The following is a 23,183-nucleotide window of genomic DNA, read 5'->3' on the forward strand; positions in this document are numbered from 1 at the left end:
GAATAGACTCGAATTCACTCAGGAGTTTTAACACCTCCCAATGCAGGACCAACAACATCTACGTAGGTCCACCGCTAGTACACAGCCAACGATAGTGGAAGAAAAGAATAAGTACAAAAGGGACCATGTCCATTGGAAAGTCTGTACTGATGCAGTGACAAAATACTTGAAGAGGAGAAAAATGGTCTCGTTTCACACAGTAGAAAAAAAAAGTTCTTTAAGGATATGGTAAAGGTCCTAGATGCCCAGTTTAAGCTGCCTGGATGGAAAAGAGATCATGTTCAAGTGCTGCTCTTCTTTGTTATTAAACATTGTTCAGGCGGTGTGATTTAATTGAAATGATTTGTGTGTGCATCTCTGCGTGTAAACTTGTTTATGTTATTTTAATTCTGGTTGACTGTTGTAATAGAAGTTATAATATATTATTTATAATATATGATTTGTTATTGTGTTTGGTATTCAGTTTCTGAATGGTTTAGGCACAAGCCAAGAGTTTGGTGACTCTGTTTGAGCCTTACGTCATATTTGTTTTTTTATTATTTGGAGTAATACCGTATTCCGAGGTAAAATAGGGAGGAGGATTGGCGGTATCAAAATTTGGAGTACGCCCAAGCCTATTACCCACCCTATAAAAATCCCTTTTGTAAACTTTTATCATTCTCCAGGACAACTAGAAAGCTTCTTGGAGGAGGTAAAAAAGGATGGTACTTTTCTAGTGGTGCATGGAGACTTCAGAATCCACCTAGATAAACATTATGCAACTGATTTCTACTCTGCCTGACTTTTTTTTTCTTTTTTTGTAGAGTGTGCCTGCTTCAGCTACTCACAAATCAAGTAACCAACTGGACCTCATCTACCCCTGGTTCTGCTCCACTGACTATTTGCTAGCAACCTCCTTACACTCATCAGACCACTTCCTCCTCACCCTTAACCAAAATCTAAATCCTGATACATCTGATTCTCCTCCACACATCACCTTCTGTCACCACCTACGCTCACTCTTACCTTTCTCAAATGTATGCTTTAATTAAAAAGTCACTTCCACCCACCAGTGACTTTTCATTACTTGACACTAACCGTGCTACTGAAACACTCTGCTTCTCCCTGTCATTCTGTTTTGACACAATCTCCCCCTCTGACATCCAGGCCAGCTCATGCCACCCAAATGTTGACAGTTCATCATTTTTCATTAATAAAACAGCATCTATAGATGGGCACACCATAGTAAACACGCATTCCCTCCTTTAGGATGCAGAACTGTTAAAACCCATCCTGTTCCATCTCATCTTCTTCAAGCTATCTCAACTTCTGTTGTACCTGTGCATACACACTTAATTAACACATTCAATCACTGTGGATCATTTTATGCTGCCTTACATCAGGCTTAGATAACTCTTAACACTACTTAAGAAACCAATCACAAATCCAGCTCTTATAAACAATTACCCACCAATATCACTCCTACCATTAATTTCAAAACACTGGAACATTTTGTTTCAACCTAATCTATGGCTCTCTTTCTTAGAACAACCTCCTGGAAACAAACCAGTCTGGATTTAAAAGAGGTCACTCCACTGAGACTGCCCTGCTCTCAGTTATAGACTAGGAAGAGCTCCATCCAAATCCACAGTGCCCATCTTGTTAGATTTGTCTGCTGCTTTTGACAAGGTTAACCACCAAATTCTCTCAGCAACCCTCAAGACAATCTGCATCTTGCGTACCACACAACAGTGGTTAAGTTCTTAACTCCCAGGTAGATCATTCAATTTGTCTTGTAGGGGTGAATTGTAAAAGCTGCACCATCTTGCTACTGAGTGCCTCAGGGCTCTGTTCATGGACTGCGTCTCTTCTCTATTTACATGTCATCATTCAGAAAATTAGCTTTTCATATCACTGCTATGCTGATAGCACCGAACTCTACCTTTCATTCAAGTCTGATGATCAGACATTGCTGCTGGATATCAGCATGTCTGACATATATTTCCTGCTAAAGGAAGCACCATTACCTCAAAAACAGAACTGCATGTAATCCCAGCCAACCCAACACTTAACCATAGCTTCAAAATACAGTTGAGCACCTCAACCAGAACTCCTTCCAGGACCATCAGGAACCTACAGTAGGAGTGATTCTTGATAAATAGCTGAACTTTACAGACCACATTGCTATAATTGCAGTGCAATTATATGATCCCATTGTATTAGAATTGTGTGTGAAATCATTATAATGCCAAAAATATAAATCACCAATTTAGGGAGTTTCTTGAAGGAATGGCATAATGGATAAAAAATAATAAAATAATAAAAATAATAAACCCCACAAAAAGAGCACCACAGTCCTAACAATTCAGTCAATTCTGCCAAAAGAAACACTAGCCCAAACCAGGACAGAGCGGCACCATGTTTCACTTTCATGACTTTACCAATTCAACCAAGTTTCAACATTTACTAAAATTTTATGGTTGTATCCTACTAGGAGAATTAGAAACAGTTCTATATTGGTCAGTAATCAGGGTATCTTCCGTCCATTCCATGTCTGTTTTTTAAACATAAAAGAAAAATTAAGAAAACAAACATTTTTTGTTTTTTCTTTTGCTCACAAAAAAAAAAAAAAAGATTTTGGCTTCATTTTTGTTTTATTAATTTAGGGTAGGAAAACAGATAAACAACTTTAAAATTCATTTTACACATGTATGCGGTGCTGGAATGCCCATTTTCCTCTGAGGAAAATATGTCTTAACAAAATCCTGTTATCACAAGAAAATACTTTTATAACATTTTTAAGTGAAAAAAAAATTATAGTAGGCTAGCCTGTGTGTGGCAGCATTGCATCACCATGAATGACTAGGCCTATCTGGTTTCAGAATATAAAAAAACGAGCCTTTATTCGTTTTATACATAAATTATAAAAAATAAAAAAAACTAATTAGATATTCAATATCCATTTCTAAAATGAAAATCCATTGACCAAAAGATAAACTCATTTATGATATAATTAAATCACCAGTAATGCAAATGGGATGGTGGCCTAACACATTTGCAGATGATTCTGAACAATCTACCTTATCTCAAATCATACTTTGTAGGGCCAAAAACATACACGCTTAACTTAGTCTCTGTAGTAACACAAAAATGTTGCATGCTTTTTACTTGACTCTCTGAACTTCTGTTCATACGAACCCTTATTTTGATGATAAATGTTTGTGGCAACCATATGCTTTCTGTCAGTCCTCAGAAAATATGTTCTTACTAACTCAGTCTTGCTTGTGAAAGCTCTAGATGAATGAATACATCTTCAGCAATGGCTGACAAACCTAATTACTTGCACAGTTAAACACTGCTGGCTTTCCGCACACAAGAGCAGAAGCTTGCGTCAGAGAACAGCAGGTAACAACATGAGAAATGAAATGCCTCTTCTATCAAATGAACATCACAGTTACAAATAAACAACATATTAATTAAGTGACAGACATGGATGAGTGTGCAAAAACAAAGATGCTTTCAGGAAAAGGTGACTTGACACATTCAAATTTTCAAGCTAAACATGCACCTTACAAAAAAAAGCAAAAAAAAAAAGCAGAATAGTAGTATAGTACAGTAATGTTACAGTCCTAGCCCAGTATGTGTCTGACCCTTTTTTGTTTTGTTTTTGTCTGTTACTCCTTACTGTTGTCCTCTTGTGCCACACCCATGTTAATTGTAGTTGCTGTTAGTTGCCCTGGTGAGTCATAAGGTGCATTCCCAAATTGCATACTTGTGCACTATTCTATGTCATTTTGTAAATATGTAGTGTAAATAAATAGTGTAAGTAGTGCGTTTACACTGAAAACTTTAAAAATAAGTGCACTTTAAACACCCAGATGATGCACTTATTCAACCGGTAAAATGACGTGTGGAATGTCGAACACTTCACGCACTCAACTACTGCAGATTTGCTTACGTAGTGAAAGGGGCAGAGCCATTGGGTGGAAATGTTGGAGTACTTAATTTATTTTGGATTGGGAATGCCATATTCTCCTGCGAGAGTGATTATAGCGCCTCCTGATGTTGAATGTGGAATGTCGGACACTTCACAGATTTAGCGACAGCAGCTTTACGTAGAGGAAGGAGCGGAGCTATCGGGTGCACATGTTGGAGTACTTCATTAATTTTGGATTGTGAAAGCAAAATTCTCCTGCGAGAGTGATTATAGCACCTCCTCATGGTGAATGTGGTTAATTATGGCAGGTATTATTTGATAGTTTAGTCATTTATTTCACTAATTTGGGATTAGTACTCAATCGGTTTGAATTTTCGCTTATTAAAAATACATTAATGTTCCATTTAGGACGACACTACATATGCTATGCTATTGAGTGTCTAAGTGCATAAGTACATAGTGCACAAGGGCATAGTGTATAGTGTGCCATTTGGGACGCAGTTATTGTCTCCTTCTCTTGTACCTTATCAATTTGATTAGTCTAATTGTTGTCACCTGTATAAATAGTCCTTGTATTGCAGTGTGTGTTTGTCTGTTGTTGAATGTGGTAGCTGAGTTGTGGCTGTTCTCTGTGAGGTTTAGTTTATTGGTTCCTTTGTTTCTTTACCCTTTGTTTTGTTCCTGATTTATATTCAATAAACTTATGCTGCACGTGGATCCACCTCTCCAGCCTGTTTCATGCTCCAAAATTCGTAATTAAACCCGATGGTGAAATCATGATTACTTTAATGCAAAAACAGTACATATCCTTGTATTTCCACTGTCAATAGTGCCTTTTCTTGACAGATGTGGTGCATGTCAGTGAGGGAGGCTATGGGGAACTCCTGGCTAAACTGCATTCTCAAAATATATACGCTTTAAAATATATTTATCAAAGCAAAAATTCACAGCTTGGGGGTTTCACAAGGGTTGCATCAGGAAGAACATCAGATGTGAAACCTGTGCCAAATAAATATGCTGATGATCCACTTTAGTGATCCCAAATGGGAGAAAGCCAACATGAGAGACAGATCAAGGTTAAAATTTCCTATTTTTTATATGTTGGTGACCATTAAATGTAGACAATGTTTTCAACTTTATATCAATGTTCATATAGTTTAATACTTAGCAAATTTATCAAATGTAATAATGTATTGAATGTATCATGTGGCCTGCACTAACATCTGCTGGCCTAAGAGATAAAACAACAACTGGGTGGTCATGCCAGACACTATTCAATAATAACTGTAGCTGTTTACTGACAAGCCTTAAGAAAGACCCCCATTAAAATATTCAATTTAAGAGAGCCAGTATGAGGGTTCAATGTTTTATATAACCATTACTATGAGCAAATGAGAATTTCACTTACATTATAAGTGAATTTAAATGATATGCTATACAAAACTCATAGTAAATCTGCACCTAATTCCATTCTACTGAGCTATCATTTAAAATTGTACACTTTAAAGTAGCACACATCCACAAGTATCATAATTCTGTTATATTCATATCAGAAGAAGCACAGCAGCCCAGAATAGCAGACACATCAGTGAATGAGGCTACAGTCATGACTTTTAAGCTCTTTAAATTGAAAAATGGATGATTGGCATTCAAGACGCGTGTGTGCGTGTGTGTTACACCTACAGCATTTTCATGGTTTGGTTTGTTGGGTTTTTGTCTCTAGAGCCACACAAATAAGATGCAGAGGAGAGGATAGAATTTGTCCTAAATAGGTTAAAATACCATGATGTGGGTATTTAGAGACCAATTAAAAAGTTTAAAGCTGCTGGAGAAATGAACTGTGGCGCAACTGATAAGCATTTAGTTTGCATAGAAACACTGTAAAAAAAGATTTCAGTAACACTTTATAATAACTACACACTATGAACTATTTATTAGCATTAGCATATGGTGAATTCATTATCTGTTAAGCATTAACTCCACATTAATAAACGTTAGTAATCAGTTTATAACTGTAGCTATAAATGCTCTTTTCTTGACCGAGAACCACATTTATACTGTGCTTAATAATTGTATTTTCATACTTTGTTAATAATTTATTTTTATACATTACTAAAAGAAGTATTGCATTATTTACAAACCATTTGTATTTAAGATTAGTTGGTGGATCATACAGAATGAGTTAGTAAATGTTGAATAAACTATTAAAATCAATGTTTATACATCTTATTGTTCAGGCATATATTAATGATTACTATGTATGTTAATAAATGCTTATATAAATTCAACTTCATGCTGTTATGTGACCTAATCTAAATTGAGGACTAAGTCCCTTATAAATGATGATTCAATGCTCTTATGCTCTTAATAATCTTTGCAAAATATCTAAAAAGTAAATTTACTGTAAAGTTTAAACATTGCAGAATGACAGCAGTGTCAAAATACGACATAAAATTGTGTAAAACAACAACAATATAATAATTTAATAATATAATAGGATGCGATGTTTAAACTGTACAGTAATTTTATTTTACATTAGGTTGCAAAAGATTTTCGTTTCACTTGAAGTACAGTTTCATTTGTGTATCTTCAAACGAATAGGAATAAATAAAGTCATTTATTAGCATAAATAGTCCTCACTTTAGATTAAGTCACAAAACTGCATGAAGTTGAGTTAATAAAGCATTTATTAACATACAAATTAACTAATACAATGTGCTTGAATAAAAAGAATTATACATTTTAATTTGAATAGTTTATAAATCATTTACTAACTCATTCTGAATGATCCTAAAAACATCTATTAATGTAGAGTTTATAAACGTAATAAATGGTTTATAGTGTGAAGTTTATAAAGTGTTACCAAGATTTCTACAAAAGTTTGGGTTTAATAAGATTTTCAGTAAGGATGGAATAAATTGGTCTGTGACAGTAAAAACACACACACACACACACACACACACACACACACACACACACACACACACACACACACAAAATCCTACAAGTTGGTTCCATTTTAATGACACCCAAAAAGACAAAGCACTGGTAACCTAGTGTATTACATATTATTTAGTTCCCTCAACCAATATACTGTGTTTCCTCTAGGATTTTTTTGTAATTCTATTTCCTATTTACACCATACAATATTTGCACTTATTTCACACAGTTTCAAAGACTGCTTTTGTTTTTTCTTAGCATTATTTGGTAACACTTAATGGAACAGTATCCGAACAGTATAGCATAACAAAACCTTGTAGAACAACAGAATTTAAACACAGACCAGAATGTACACTGAAAAATATCTTTAGAGGACACTGATCATAAGTGTGTAGGTATAGTGTGTCCACTGTCATATTAGGGTGATATAACGACAATAAATCTCTTTTTTAAATTTGTTGACGTAAAAAAGTTAGGATCCAAATCCCTCCCATTTTGAGGACCACCACAACATGCCAAAGGAGTGCAGTTTACCTGCCCACCGAATTGATTGATAGCCACATATGTCTCCTTAGTAACGCATATAATCATGTCAACAAGACAGGACGTGCTCAAAGCAACTGAGATTAAAAGATCCGTTCTGCTTTCTGTGATCATCAGTCATCATTAAATGTGATCAAGAATGAGTTTTACAAGTTTAAAACGTTTTTAAAACAGTGCATGTTTGTAATGAATTACAGCGATTTTACTGTATCACACCAGCCGCATAGTGTCAGTACAAGAAGGCGTTTCAATCCCGGTTTGTGGACATTAAAATCAGGTTTAATTTGTACATTAACATAACGATTATTCATACAGCATCTTACTGTATTTTTTCTCACAAATGTTACATGAAATTTGCTTCAGTACTGTCACTGTGCTGTTTATCGGAGACAGGACGAGGACACACTCTGACAGGCACGTGGGAACAGTGGGTGGGGAGAACTAGCCTTGAAGGCACATGCAGCAAAAACAGCTGTTCAGAGGAGAAAATTCCAATATTGTGAAAAGTATAATAAATAATCTGATGGGTGTTTTGAGCTGAAACGTTACAGACACATTCTGGAGACACAAAAAACTCATGTTAAATCTTAAAAAAAGAGGTAAAATAAGTGTCCTTTAAATTAGCAGTTTTCTGTATCCGGTGATTTATGTTTTTGTTTCTTATTTTTCCCTTTTTATGTATGCTTTTGAATTGCATTATGGAAGCTTGATCTTTCTTACAACAACTTTTAACCTTGTAATGTTCAAAACAGTGACTTTTATTAACATTTATAATATCTTAAAGTGATATATTGTCTGGATTGGTGTTGTATATTACAGTATATATACTTTGTAATAAACTGCCAGTACATTTTCTGTTATTTTACAGATTTATTTCATCATATATTATTTCTTACACAATATTTTCTTTCTAACTACTAAAATGTCAATAAAAGTCACTTTGTTAAACAGTAGAGTTGAATTTTCAACATCAAAAGTAAACAGAGCAGAGATTAAGGTCTCATAATGCAGTTCACAACAGTAAATGAATGAAAAACACTTCTGAATCACAAAATATGGAAACAGTATTTACCAGTTAATTTTTACAGAGTAGGCTATGCTATTTCATTACGTTAAGTGAGCTACACTTACAGTGGAAGTCATGTTAGAATTCATAAAAATCAATCATTAAATATTAATGTTATTTTATAAGAGTAATGTGAAACTTTCACTTTCATGGCAATAAACACAATCCCTGATTCTTCTAAACCATGGAGTACAGTGGGCTCACCTGTCTACGGTGGGATGGCACAGAGGTCTGCTGTCGTGCGGAGACAGATAACTGCAGGAGGCTGATCCACCCACCACACGCACTTTAAACAGTTCAGTAGTCTGTGGAGGACAAAAAAAAACTCATCACAAATGTAGCACCATAAACTGGACTTGCACTACCTTTCAATAGTTTAGGGTAAATATGATTGTTTTATTTGCTTTTTAAAATAATTTAATGTTTCTTTGAATATTCTATTTAAAAAAAGTTTGAATCTCAAATAAACTGTTCTGTTGAATGATAACATACAAAGCCAGTGAAGTCAGAATTATTAGCCCTCTAAATTATTAGGTCCTCTGTTTTTTTTCCCCAATTTCTGTTTACGGGAGAGAGGACTTTTTCAACATATTTCTAAAGATAATAGTTTTAATAATTCATTTCTAATAACAGAGTGGCTTTTAAAGGCTTACACTAGGTTAACTAGGCAGGTTAGGGTAATTAGGCAAGTTATTGTATAACGATGGTTTGTTCTGAAGACAATCAAAAAAAATATAGAGCTTAAAGGGGCAATTAATTTAGACCTTAAAATTAATACATGCTTTTATTCTAGCCGAAATAAAACAAATAAGACTTTATCCAGATTAAAAAAAAATATATATATAAATATATTATCAGACATACTGTGAAAAATGTCTTGCTCTGTTAAACATTGTCACACAACAAGAAAAAAAGTTCAAAGGGGGTTTAATAATTTTGACTTTAAATGTATATACTATATCTTCAACATTATAACTAATGTTATCAGCATGTTTGAATAATAACTAAAAAATCATGTTACACTGACGACTGAAGTAATGCCTTCACAAGAATCGGTTACATTTGAAATTATTCAAAACTGAAAACAGTTAAATTTGAAACAACTAATAACAAAATAATTCTTAACTAAATTATAGAAGCCTTGTTAAGCATAATATATTTTTATAAAATCAAAAAGATCTTGTCAATCTAAATAACAGCAACAAAAGGCTGCTGACTCTATGTAGAAATTGCAGGGTTTATTGTTCCATCAATAAAGTCAGGTCTGGTTGAGAGGAATAACCAAAAAAAAAAAAAAGATTCAGACAAGCTTTAATTAATGGGAAGAATATGCAAGAGAACCAGAGCAGAACATTTTTTTTTTAAAGAACCAAACATAAACCTAAAGAAACTGAGAGCAACTGTAAAAAGCATTAAGATAATTGGTGCATCAAGCTGCTGAAATAAAATAAACCTATGTGACACCACACTTTTGGAATAAGGTTTTTTGCAGAATACTGTGTTTGGTTTTGTCTAAAAAATTGGTTTTGCCCAAATATAATACTGCTCATCTGAAGCAAAGTTATATTTAGTACTCATCTGTCTACAAGACATACTTCCAAAAGTCTTCTTCCTCACCCACACACTACATTTTAGATAGCAGCAATATTCTTTTCCTCCTTGCAGGCATCATTCTTTTTCATTGCTTGCTTGATGGTGGATACATAAACACTAATCCTAGACACTGTAAGAGAGGCCTGCAGATCCTTATTAGTTACCCTGGGGTTCTTCCTAGAATATTTCATGTATTTTTCCTGGTGTGATATTTGTTAGACAACCAAAAGACAACATTGCATACTGGGTGTCTTTCACCTGTATACAGGCATTATAATAAAAATAAAGAAAATCAGGGAAAAGTTTTGGAAAAGTTTACTGGAAGTCATCATTTTGACTAATCCAAAGCAAATATCCTTGAACCTGTTAGAAAATTCAAACCCAAATGAATAGTTTATCAATAAAAGAACAGCCCTATGAGCTTCTCTTTTTTATCGTTATCTCTGTGCATTGATTATGTGTAACAAATGGATTCCATTATATTTTATTATGTTGATGTATTTGCAACTATAGCACAATGTTGAGTAGGAGCGAGGTTTCTTTTTGTGCATCATTCACTTATAATGGTAAGTGGGTAATTTGGCTGAAGCTGTCAAACAGACATCAGAAAAGGATCACCACTTCAAATGCAACAGCAAACGGTCAGATTTTGATTGGAGATAATGTTAGGAAAAAGGAATATATATATTTTTTTTATTTGTGCCTCTTGTTCTTTTCATTAAACATTTGGATTGCTTAAGGTTACATATTAATTAAACTTCTTCTCTGAGTGTGATACGCTTTGCATTCTAATTAAGCATTTTTGCAGAAGTTTCCTACCGCTGACTGGACAAATAAAGCAACAACGATCTATGAAAATAACTTTCATGTCTCACTTAGCCTTTTTATACAATGTGTTGTTCTTAAAGTTGTGAAGATAGAATTTTGTAGAACATGCCTTAATGTCTGTTTACGTGTGCAAAGAAGTTTGCAAAAAGAGGAAGTATGTTTGGGTGCGGCTGCTGGAGGACTACGGAATGATTGACAAGTAAAGAATGCTTCTATAACACCACCTTTTTATTATCAGCTGTGTATAAATTCTGGAGACAGGGAAATGTAGGATTTTTGCACACCCCTTTGAATGTAATTCTTGCATTGGGGATACCCAGAATTCTGTTGATCGAATTATTCATTTGTATCTAATAAATTACTAATATTTTTGACAATACAGATAATCCTCCCGTTATTTTATTGAACACACAAGGAATTAATTCTAACAATTACCATTACAAAAATTTTATTTCGGTGTAATAACTTGGGCGGCACGGTAGCGCAGTGGGGAGCGCTGTCTCCTCACAACAAGAAGGTTTCTGGTTTGAGTCTTGGCTAAGTCAGTTGGCATTTCTGAGTTTGCATGTTCTAGAAGTGCATCTGCTGCGTAAAACATATGCTGGACAAGTTGGAGGTTCATTCTGCTGTGGCACACCCTGATTAATAAAGGGACTAAGCCAAAAAGAAAATGAATGAATGACTGAATGAACTTGCACAGGTTAATTGGTCACCTAAAGAATAACAATTTATGTTTAAATTGATTTATGTTTAAATTATTAATGTTGATTTCACATGGACATTAAAGAGGTCTGCGGCCATATAGATCTAAAACATAAGTTCTGAAAACACATTTCCCCCTTTGTCTAGAAATGACAGTAGTATGAGTTATCATGGAACTGATGTAGAGAGCGACATCAGACTATAGAGATGCAATTTAAAACTGAAATAGCTTTACTCAAGCGTACAGGATGATAAATTAAAGATTTAATGGGAGCCAATAAACAGATGAAAATAGCAGCAGTCTGTTGTTTGAGAAGGTGAGTTTATATTGGTCCTTTAATGTATTATGCTGTGAAGACAATAAAGCAAATGCAGTGCCTGCCAATCTGTTGTACTCAAGCAATTACAAGACAATGTAAGGTCTCTTGTGCCTTTCTCTCCAATATGATCTGAAATATAACATTAAGCTTTGATACAGTCGATCAGGTCTGTAAATAATGCATACTTGTAAGTTTAAATAACAGAAATCATGTTTAATCTGTTTTAATCATATTAATTATTTAAATTTTCTTGTTTCTTTTATTCTTGTTTATGTCAATGTGTTTTATAAATAAACTTGCCTTGCCTTATTAACTGGGGCTATACAAAACAGTGCTACATTGCAGTTTTAAACAGTGTTTAGGTGTCTTAATGACATTTAACTTTTTAATCTGTATGAATGTTTTTTTTTTTTGCTGGGTAATAACTGATAACATGAAATCTGAATTATGTAGTCTGATTCTACAAACTAGGTACTTGCAATCAGATTATTTTACATTTTAAAATACAATCTGATTCAGATTATAGTTACTTTTATAGATTATGTATTTGATATTTTCACTATAACATTTCATTTAAATGAGTTTTTCCACGCTTCTTGGGTTTTAAGGCAAAAACACTTCTCAATGAGTTAGTCCATGTGTGAGATTGATTGTTTTATTATGCTAAAAACACTGAAAATGTAGAGTATAGCTGTAAAATGTATTCATCACATCAAGTGATTTATTGCTATTGTAGTAATGCAAAAGGAAAAACAAGAGAAAAGACAGGATGCACGACATAAAAAAAGAAGCAATACCTTTCACCATGTAATCTACAGTATATTATTCAGTAATCAGACTACAGTCCGCAATTAATCTAGCCAGCAGCTGTCTGGGAAAATGATACAATAGTGACCCTCAGAGGGCAGCTTTGGCACAAGACCATAAGGAAATAATCAAGTTTACTAAAGAAAATGAGTAACATGAGTAGACATGGGCCGGTATAAGATTCTAATGGTATGATAATCTGGAATAAAAACATCACGTTTTCACAGTTTTGTGATTGCTGCTGTAAAATATGTTTTTAAATGACTAGGTAAAACATTTTTTTTTATCTTTGAACCCAATATATTTTGTTTTAACAAACATTTAAAATATTTTGGAACAGTAGCTTAACATGTCAGACTAAATAATTTTAATGAATCATTGATTCTGGTCTTCATTAGTTTTAAAAACACAGATTTCTTAAACTAATTGCATCTTTGAATATCTTTTTTGTTGAAGATACTGTTGTATCTCCAACAGAAAAAACAAAACAAAAAAAAAACTTCTTACATATATCATAGAAACGGCAGTAGAAACTTTTGGCTGCTTTAAAACCTTGACTTTTCCAAACCACGGTAAACCTTGATAACGGTTATCATCCCATGCCTAAACATGAGTACATTTGCTCATATTCAAAAATATCTACAGAAACCGTGTACTCATGAAAATCATTCTTTCTTCTCATCTTTCCATTTCCTGTGTTCAACTGAATGATTGCTCTTCCTCATCTGCATATTACAGTTTTCAGGAAGAGTCAGGCCATAATTATTGAGAGACTTGTGTTATAATCAAGAAATGCAGTATCCCATATAGTGTAGGGCCAGAGAGAATCTGAGAGAAGAATCAGAATTTTGTAAAAAAAAAAAAGATACAAATAAAAAAACCCAATGGATTTATGCTGAATGATTTTGGGAGTTTTACTTTTTTATTTAAGGTTTACAATGCAAATCCAATAAGATCCAATTGTTTGGTAAACAAAGCAAGTCTCTCATGTGATATACAGTTGAAATCAGAAATATTAGCCACCCTTTGAATTTTTTTTATTTTTTTAAATATTTCCCAAATGATGCTTAACACGCACATTTTCACAGTATGTCTGATATATATATTTTTTCTTCTGGAGTAAGTTTTATTTGTTTTATTTCAGCTAGAATAAAAGCAGTTTTTTCAAAACCATTTTAAGGTCTAAATTTTTAGCCCCAATAAACTATATACGTTTTTTCCATAGTTTAGAGAACAAACCATTGTTATAAAATGACTTGCCTAATTACCCTAACCTGCCTAGTTAACCTAATAACTTAGTTAAGCTTTTAATTGTCACTTTAAACTGTATGGAAGTGTCTTGAAAAATATTTAGCAATATAATATTAACTGTCATCAAGGCAAAGATGAAATAAATCAGTTAAAGAAAATAAGTTATTACAACTACTATCATAATGTATCAGAGTAGTAATGTACTGAATGCTCAGCGCACACTAACCTTTATTATTGCAGTTTTTTGAAAAACGTAAAGCTTATTGCAGACGCTCTGTTGCAGATGATCCCAAGAAAGAGTTCTTTCTACTCTCATCAGAAATGGTGGCCCGAACCTGGAGAAAGCAAACGTGAGAATGACTGACACTCAATTATATTTATATATAGACAGTATGTACAGGGGTTAAAGACCAAAAAGTGTTTGCAAGCATGAATATGCCCTTTTTTTGTATCTTTTTTTTTGTCAATTGTTAGAATGATTTACAAAGATACTCCTTAAAAAATCATTCAGCATAACAGCTAACCCTTTGCAGATTGTTCAAACTAATCATAATCTAATCACAGGCAAGGTAAGGCAAGTTTATTTAAGTAGCACATTTCATACACAGTGACAAGAAACAAGTAAAAGAAAAACAAATGATAAAATTATTAAAAAACAGATAAAAATGTGTTAAAACAGGTTATTAAAGAATGAAAAAGAAGAGAAAACATAGTAGCGTGATCTGTAACTCGGAGAAACAAGACAGGGAAACGCGTTGTAAAGTCACACTAGGGTAAACAAGACTCGGCAAACTGGAAGCGTGAATGTGTGGCTTAAGTATGGTGTGATATCAGTCTGTGACAAGGTTCAGCTGGTGATTGCAATCAGGATAGATAAATGACCAAGAACAATAATAAAAAAAAATATTTTTTTAGCTGAAATAAAATGAACTAAAAGCCTTTTGAATATTTAGGGACCGAGCACATATGTGCGTAGGCCCTATTCTTTTTCTTCTTCTTTTTTTTTTTTTTAGAGTGAATCGTATTTTTGAGGGTCTAAACATGTTCTAAAACTCACAAACTTTGCACACGCTCCAGAAGTGGCAAAAATGTACGTTTGTTATAGGCTTGACAGCGCCACCTATGCACTTTTGATGGAGAATCTGCCCTAAAATCCACACGTTTGATAAGAGCCTGAACACATTTACATGCCAATATCCAGTTAAAGTTATAGCACCACCTGCTGTCAACAGGAAATGACATGTATTTAAGTATGAAAATGTGTATGAAATATTATTAGTTGAACTCATTCATTCATTTTCTTGTTGGCTTAGTCCCTTTATTAAAAAAGGGTCGCCACAGCGGAATGAACCGCCAACTTATCCAGCAAGTTTTTACGCAGCAGATGCCCTTCTCTGGGAAACATCCACACACACACACACACACACTCATACACTACGGACAATTTAGCCTACCCAATTCACCTGTACCGCATGTCTTTGGACTGTGGGGGAAACCCACACGAAGGCAGGGAGAACATGCAAACTCCACACAGAAACGCCAACTGAGCCGAGGTTCAAACCAACGACCCAGCGACCTTCTTGCTGTGAGGCGACAGCACTACCTACTGCGCCACTGCCTCGACTTTCAGTTGAACTATTTACAGCTTAAATAAAGAGCTTTGTTAAATTTCAGGACCTAAAAATACAAACCCTGGCAATTCAAGTCATTAAGACTTGTTAATTACGCTTGTTAATTTAATGCATTATTTTATTTCAATTAATGCTATTCAACAAGCTTTTTATTTCAAATATTTTTGCCAATGATTTTGTTCCATACGGTGGTGTCATTTATTTTTTGTCACTTGCTTAAACCCCCAGGGGTCGAAGACCGCGTATAGGTGTTTTGATGTGTCTTCTCGTAACGCCTAAAAGAACCTAAATTACACTTTCAGTTTTGATCGCACACATAAGACCAATACATCAATCGAATCTGTTAGGTGTCTACTTTTTGTTGTGTACACTCACAATGACAACAATTTTTCAAAAAAGTCAGCTTTTACAAGTCTTACACCCTTTATTATCTGACACTCTTCATATTTACACAGTTTTTTGCACAGTTGTGCCCTGATTATGTCTTCTGTACACCACATTTCATGTGTAAATTCAACTAATATATAAGCTCTCTTTCCTCAATCGTAGACATTTTCACAGCACTATAAGAGTGTACTTTAAACAATGTATACCGTACCCAATGTTTCATGTGTAAATTCAAGTGCATGTCTTAAGTTATATGTAAAGTTTATTTATAAGTAACCTTAGCAGTAGATTTGCTATATGTACTGTAAATGTATGTAGTTTACAGAGTTTTATTTCAAATTGTAAATTGTATTTTAAATAAACTGAAAACAAAAAAAAAATATGCTAACTTGTTAGTTTCTCAGATACTTTCTTGAAACTCTTCCCTCTTAGTCACATACCTGTCTGATGGCTCATTTTGCAGCTCATTATGCAGGTCTTTTTCTTCTCAGGTGTGAATCACTGACAGTGACAGTTCACGCTTTCTCGCATAGACCATTTTCACTCAGAAAGTGAGTTTTAAAAGTGAAGGTGAAATTTGATTCATTATATTCTTTTTATTGAGCAACTAAACAAGATTGTTTTCACATCATTTTAAAGCAAAAACACTAGGCTACAAGATCCAGTTCTCTAAAGTCTTGTGAACAAATGTTCTTTATGTGTTTCACGCCCTCAGTGATTAAAAAATTTTAGTTTTTGACTAACCACGCATAAACGTTTCTTACTCAAAAACACAAACACATACATACATGCTGCTTAGGTATTATTGTAGCCCAGCTTCTGCAGTTTACACTGTTATCACTATTAGCAATTAATATGTTTTTAAGATACTGAAAACAACACAAATGTGAGTGCATGTCAAAACTTCTCCAGAGCTCGAAAACACCCTTAAGCAGGTCGCACACCAGAAGTGCCACACGGCGCCGCGCACATGACAGTTCAAAGTATCACACACCAGACGCGCACATTCGCATTATATTTAACCAAAAACTAATCAGATGGCACTCTGTGGCGCGGCTGAAATATGAACAGCGTCCTGAGTCATGGCTGAACGCCGCCGACAGCTACAGACTTGCAGCGCTGGTGTATGTACCCTGATAGAATTCTATATTTAGAATTCTAAAATGCATGGTGCTGCGTGGTGCTATGTGGCGTGCCGCCGAGCTACGCTTCTGGTGTGCGACCTGCTTTAGACCCCTGCAGATTAATTGTGAAAATAACACTCCAAAAAACATGAATCCCCATACTCTTATAGTAGTAGGCCAGCTTGACAGTCTAAATGGGGGATTTAAGTTGCAGAATAAGTTGCAGTTGTTTGTTGTTTGTAATCTGGTAAAGCAATATAATGCATAATTTTCAAACAAACAAACAAATAGCTTTCCACACACACTTTCAAAGTAATTTTTACAGCTACACATGACCCAAGCTAATGTTTAGTTCAGACTGTTGTTTGAATGTTTTTAAAGCTGCAAGGGGGTAAAGGGGTTGTTGGGGGATTCAAATAACAAATAGATTTTTTTTTTTTTTTTTTTTTTTTGCTGCACAAGGAAAATAATTAAGGTAAAATACTGTAACCAATTCACCTTCACCTATGAACATATTAAATCTATGCTTTTTATACAACTCCTTAATCTTTCATTGCAAGCATAATGCCGGTTTTACGATCAAATGTGGGCCAGAAACTGCAGGTATCTGCCATTATGGCGCAGCACAATCACTTCCCCTCTCTCTCTTTCTCTCTCTCTCTCGTTCCCCCACCCTTCCTTAGACCCTAAAATGTCATCTTGACATTTGTAGGTGTTTCAGGGGAATATCCGTCAACTGTTTCCACCCACAGCCCAGTGTCCGTGGCTGAAGGAGCCAGGCTGTGTGTGTATGTATATGTGTGTGTGTCTGTATGTGTGTGTGTGTGTATGTGTGTGTGTGTGTGTGTGTGTGTGTGTGTGTGTGTGTGTGTGTGTGTGTGTGTGTGTGTGTGTGTGTGTGTGTGTGCATGTTTGACTGACAGCTGGAGGTTAGTGGGGAAGACTGTGGCAGATGCAACTCTCCCGAGAGTGCAGACGATCAGTGCAGCTGCAGGTGGAGCAGGAGAGCATTCCTGTGCTGCACTACACTTGCTTGGATTATTAATTCTGATACCGCTGACTGATCCAACTTGTATGAATGAATGTCTTTCTACATCTCTAAATGACGACTCAAGGAACAATATGTGCGGGGTAAATAAACAGTAAAGGCAATAAAATTAGCCCAACTGTGAAACTTACATTTGTAAAAATACTATTTCCTAAGTGCTGTTTAAAAGAGAAAAGTTTTTTCGACACTTTTTTTTAAAACTAGTACTAGTATTTAGTTTAAAGTAACTAGATTATTTAGGTTTTCTTTGTAAGCTAGAATAATTAGGCAAGTCTTTGGATAAAAGTGGTTTGTTTTGTAGCCAAACAGATAAAAAATCTTAAAGGGGCTAAGAAGTGATTTCTAAACTTACTTTAACTTGTATTTCATTGCAGACAATAAAACATCACATTATTTAATGTGTTCCTCATGATATTTGTTATTTGTTTGTTTGTTTTTTAACAAAAACATATTCAAAATTTAGTTTTTTTCAACACATTTTAAAAAAAGTTGGAACAGTAAAGCATGTATCACTTTGTAATGTTGTCATTCCTTTTCACAACACTTAAAAGATGTTTAGGGACTAAAGACAGCAAGTGATGAAGTGTTTGAGGTTTAATTTTGGCCTTTTCTTCCTGCTAACAAACTTAAGGTGGGCAACAGTACGGGGTCTTCATTGTTATATTTTGTGCTTCAAAAGGCATCTACTGTACACATTCTCTATTCAGAGACAGGTCAGGACTGCAGGCAGGCCAGTCAAGTACATGTATTCTGTTCCTCCACAGCCAGGACATTGTAATATGTCCAGTGTTATGTCCCCGGGTTGTTTTGTGATCATGATTATTTTCACTTTTAGCTAGTCTCTATCTTCTCCTGCTTTCATTTCTACAGCTGCTTTCTATTGGCTAATGCGGCCCAGCTGTTTGCTGTGTCCCTCTTGACGGCATCATAGTGTTTCCAATCCAGCCAGTGTGTTACATTTTGATATAAATTCAGAATCCAGAAACCGGGCCATTAGAATAGGTTGTTTTGTTTTCATCATTTCTATTGTTTGGACACCACCCGTGCCTCATTTCTTCAACTCTCCCATCTACCCGTTGAAACATTTTGTGTTCCATTTGTTGCCTTTGATTTTCAACATATTTTTTGTAGATATTTATTGTTCTATATATATATACATACATATTTTTTTGCACTGCACGTATTATCACTATGTTTAGTAAATAAAACTCATTTTTTGTTTTTAGTTATTTGTGGCATTTTTTCCCTCACTGGTTGATATTGTGTGTTTGCTTATGTGTATCCAAAATGAATGTTACTCTCCTCCCCCTTGACTGACCACCTTTGAGATCATAACATTAAATGGGGGTTCGCCCGGGATCTAAAAGGTTCCCAAATTATTTGGAAGTGAAACCATATATGCATCCACATGTATATCTTGAGATTTGGGCAGTGTGTGTGTGTGTGTGTGTGTGTTTGTGAGAGATGATGCTGTTTACAGTCATTTAACTGTTTAGGCATTTCAGGCATTATGGCAGCATTTGATCTACAGGCCTTTATTCTCAAAACAAGTTGAGAAGTGCAGAAAAGACGAGCTACTGGTTACTGAAAGCCATTATCAAATTGCTATTAAAAAAACAGGCTTTGAAGAGAGATATCAAACGATTGGTTGAGGCATGCTTGGTTGAGCTGTAGGGACTGCAGTGGGGTGGTGAAGATGGTGTGGGCATTTGACATTTCACAATGGAGCCATGGCCTGCTGATTCCTTGAATAAGTGAGGTGAAGATTTGGTTGGAGTGGTTTTGCATTGTCTTGTTGAAATATGCATGGGTGTACCTGGAAAAGAAGGCAGCATTGCGCTCCAACATCTCTTATGTACTTTTCAGCAGTAATGGTGCCATCACAGTAGTGCAAGTTACCTTTGCCAAGTGCACTGACACAACCCCATACCATTATCTATCCCAGATGCCTCCGAGCCCAGAGAAGTCAACAGCACTGAACACTGTTAACATAGGGCTTCCTTTCTGCATAGTACAATTTTCACTGATATTTGTGGATGTAACAACATATTGTGGTACTTGTTTTTCCAAAGTAGTCCAAAGTAGCCAAAGTTTGCTCCTAAAGGATTAGAACATTTTGGATGCTGATTTTGTACCAAATCATTATTATATTTACAGTACCTGTTGATACCAACTGTTTCAAGTCGTCATTATTTGACCAATTTGACCAATCATTATATGACCAATTTACCTGATTACTAGCCATAAATTGCTCCTGTTCCAAATTATTTTGTAGTGTGTTGCAGGTCTGAATGTCAGGAAACGATGTAAAGTATATTTACAAATAAGGTTAACATGAAATATTTTGTGTTCACATTGTCTGCAATGAAATACAAGTCTATGATTTTATATATTAACCTAGAGCAGGGGTTCTGGGGGGCCAGTGTCTTGCAATGTTTAGCTCCAACCCCAAGCAGACACCTGGACTAGCTACTGTAATTAGGCTCTTTATTAGGTATTTTAGAAACCTCTGTGCAGGTGTGTTGAGGCAAGTTGAAGCAAAAATCTGCAGGACACTGGCCCTTTAGGACCAAGTTTGGAAAGCCCTGCCCTTAAGTTTGTATTAAACAGGTGGACAGAAACATATCATGTAATAAAATAATATTGTTTAAATGATCTTGCAATGTTAAGTATGCAAGTCAGTCAAGTTCACACAATATTATAGGCCAGGATTAATTTTAAACAATACTTAACTGAGTCACTGCTCTGACTCACCTAAACTCACATTGAACCTCCAAGAAAGGACTTCAAACTGGACTTAAATGGTTTAACTGACAAAAAGAAAAAGATGACAGACAAGACAGTGATAAGACACAGTGCTTAAGTTACCTTGTAGCCTGTTGGCCAGAGCCAGCAACATTGCAGATTAAGAGAAGGACTTTTGAAGAGCCCCCATGATTCAAGAATTCTGTTGATAACGTCCCTGATGGCGGTAGCCTGTGACCTTTGAAATCTGCAGTGTATGGGGAGGAGGGAAGGGAGTGATGATACCCTATAAAAGAGAAATAGAGGAAAGCATGCTGATAAACATGTGAACATAGATGGAACACAGACAGCTCAAGCATACAGCATTTCACTTTTTTCAGCATCAGTCTAACTTCTCTTTTATTTACTTGGTGATTGGCACATGCCAAGTTAAAAAAAAAAAAATCTAAAAGACAACAGTGCATGTCAGTCGGAAATAAAAGGGTCAAATAGTAGTATATAATTTTGATATTTTAGTTAATCTCTGTAAAAGTCTTTCAATGTGATTTTTTAATGGGAAAAACTATGCATATTTATTTGTGGTAAATTTGAATGTTAATTCATTTTAAAAGGCATTTATTGGATTAGAATTACAGTAAAATAGTGAGATACTATTGTAATTTTTCAAAATATTATTTAGTATATTACTCTTTTGAAAATTTACTGTTTTCATGTGATTGAAAAGCTGAATTTCCAGCAGGCATTATTACAGTGTTCATGATGATCATACACTTTCACATGATCATGCAGAAATCATTGTAAAATGATGATTGTTATTATGTTGAAATGGTTGTGATGCTTAATAGTTTTGCAGACTCTTTTTATTTGGCTAATGAAATGTTTAAAATTTTAAATGGAATGCTTTATGTTATTTTTAGTGAACCTTTAATGAACAGGACAGTGGATTGTATTGACATGAAATCCTAAGGAACAGAGTGAGAGGGGAGTGATAGGTAAGGAATCAAATGGATCAGCTGGGAATCAAACTCGGGTGACTGTGAGCACCTCAGTGCTAGGTGTTGACACGCTTAACCTATTGGCTATTGGTGCCAACATATCTGTGCTTTTTACACCTATACTTTGGTACTTTCTACTATATGGAAACAGTTAGATAAATACTATTTGATAAACACCACAAAAATGCGTAGTTCTGGATAAATGTATGATTAGAAATTCAACAAAATACCAGCTTCCAAGAGCTTATGTACTGTACAGTATCTTTCCTTTAAGGCAGGATGAAAGTGGTTTCTCCCTCTCTCACACACACACACACACACGCACACACACACACACACACACACACACACACACACACACACACACACACACACACACACACACACACACACACAGAAGGCCTTAGTTGTCTGCGTCTTATTTGAGAGCCAGCTGGAGCAGATTGAAGAGGGAAACTGTGAGCTTGTGAGAGCCTTAATTAAACTTGGCCTTCACTGACACACACAGTAACACTAACCCACACTTCAATGCCTTTAAAGATCAATGCAGTTCTTTTGGATGTTGAGAATTCTCCTGTTCATGGTTTTACTATTGTATGTCACTGTAGCAAGTTGGGTTGCTCTAAAAGCCATAAGAGCGGAACAAGTCTGGAGCCTCATGGAGAAGCTCTGGAAACATGTCCACACATGCACAGCTATAACCATGTTTTTTTCATTTTCAGTAAAAAAAAAAAAGTCTCTGTCCACATAAAAACACCAAAAATGCACTGTGATGAATGTTACGGGCATGTCCAACCAACAGGGAGTAATAATGACACCATGCTGGGTTCTCACCAAATGGGAAAATTGTGTATTTTCGCGATTTAACTGCATACAAGTCAATGCAAACACGAGAACAGAGTGAAGTTAATAATGTTAAATACAAGAAGCATTTGCCATAAACGTGTAGAATTTTCCTTCTTTGCCTCTTCTGCATTTAGTGTGAACCCAGCAGTGTTGGCCAATCAGAAAGGAGAAAACAGTGTGCTGACATCATAAGCCAAAAACTCAAGCATGCACACGACTACACTTTACCAAGAGTTTCTGAAAATCTAAATAGTGCTGTCTAAAGTCCTAGTAATCCAGAACATAGCTGACCTATTGAAAAAATGAAATGGTAGTCCACCAGAATGGCTGTTTCTCAGTATGTGTTCTTCAGCAGTCTTGCATCTTCGTGTTATAGTCAAACATCCTCATCAATTGTCAAAGTTCGGTTCCAATACTCAAGACCGCAAAACAGAGGACGCG

General features: G+C 35.2%; 1 protein-coding gene and 2 long non-coding RNA genes across 5 annotated transcripts in view; 1 reads left to right on the top strand and 2 right to left on the bottom strand.

The window, feature by feature from the left end:
• LOC147843513 (uncharacterized) overlaps positions 1-23,183 on the bottom strand; it is a 721,012-nt gene that overhangs the window by 70,369 nt on the left and 627,460 nt on the right. The gene's annotated exons all lie outside the window — the stretch shown is intronic.
• The window catches only part of usp43a (ubiquitin specific peptidase 43a), a 177,747-nt gene that overhangs the window by 34,947 nt on the left and 119,617 nt on the right, over positions 1-23,183 (bottom strand). For both annotated transcript variants that reach the window (NM_001442042.1, NM_001089402.2), the window contains 3 exon segments: positions 8,670-8,770; positions 14,193-14,301; positions 21,025-21,187. In NM_001442042.1, coding sequence (NP_001428971.1) covers positions 8,670-8,770; positions 14,193-14,301; positions 21,025-21,187 — 373 coding nt within the window.
• LOC147843514 (uncharacterized) lies at positions 12,322-17,864 on the top strand. Of its 2 annotated transcripts, none has more exons than XR_015493664.1 (3): positions 12,322-15,551; positions 15,612-16,919; positions 17,217-17,864. It is a non-coding gene; the product is annotated as an uncharacterized LOC147843514 (long non-coding RNA). The 2 variants fall into 2 exon arrangements; XR_015493663.1 differs by having other exon boundaries at positions 17,227-17,769.

The sequence above is a fragment of the Danio rerio genome, chromosome 6, assembly GCF_052040795.2.
Source record: "Danio rerio strain M-AB ecotype USA chromosome 6, GRCz13ab, whole genome shotgun sequence".
In the NCBI taxonomy this organism is placed as follows: domain Eukaryota; kingdom Metazoa; phylum Chordata; class Actinopteri; order Cypriniformes; family Danionidae; genus Danio; species Danio rerio.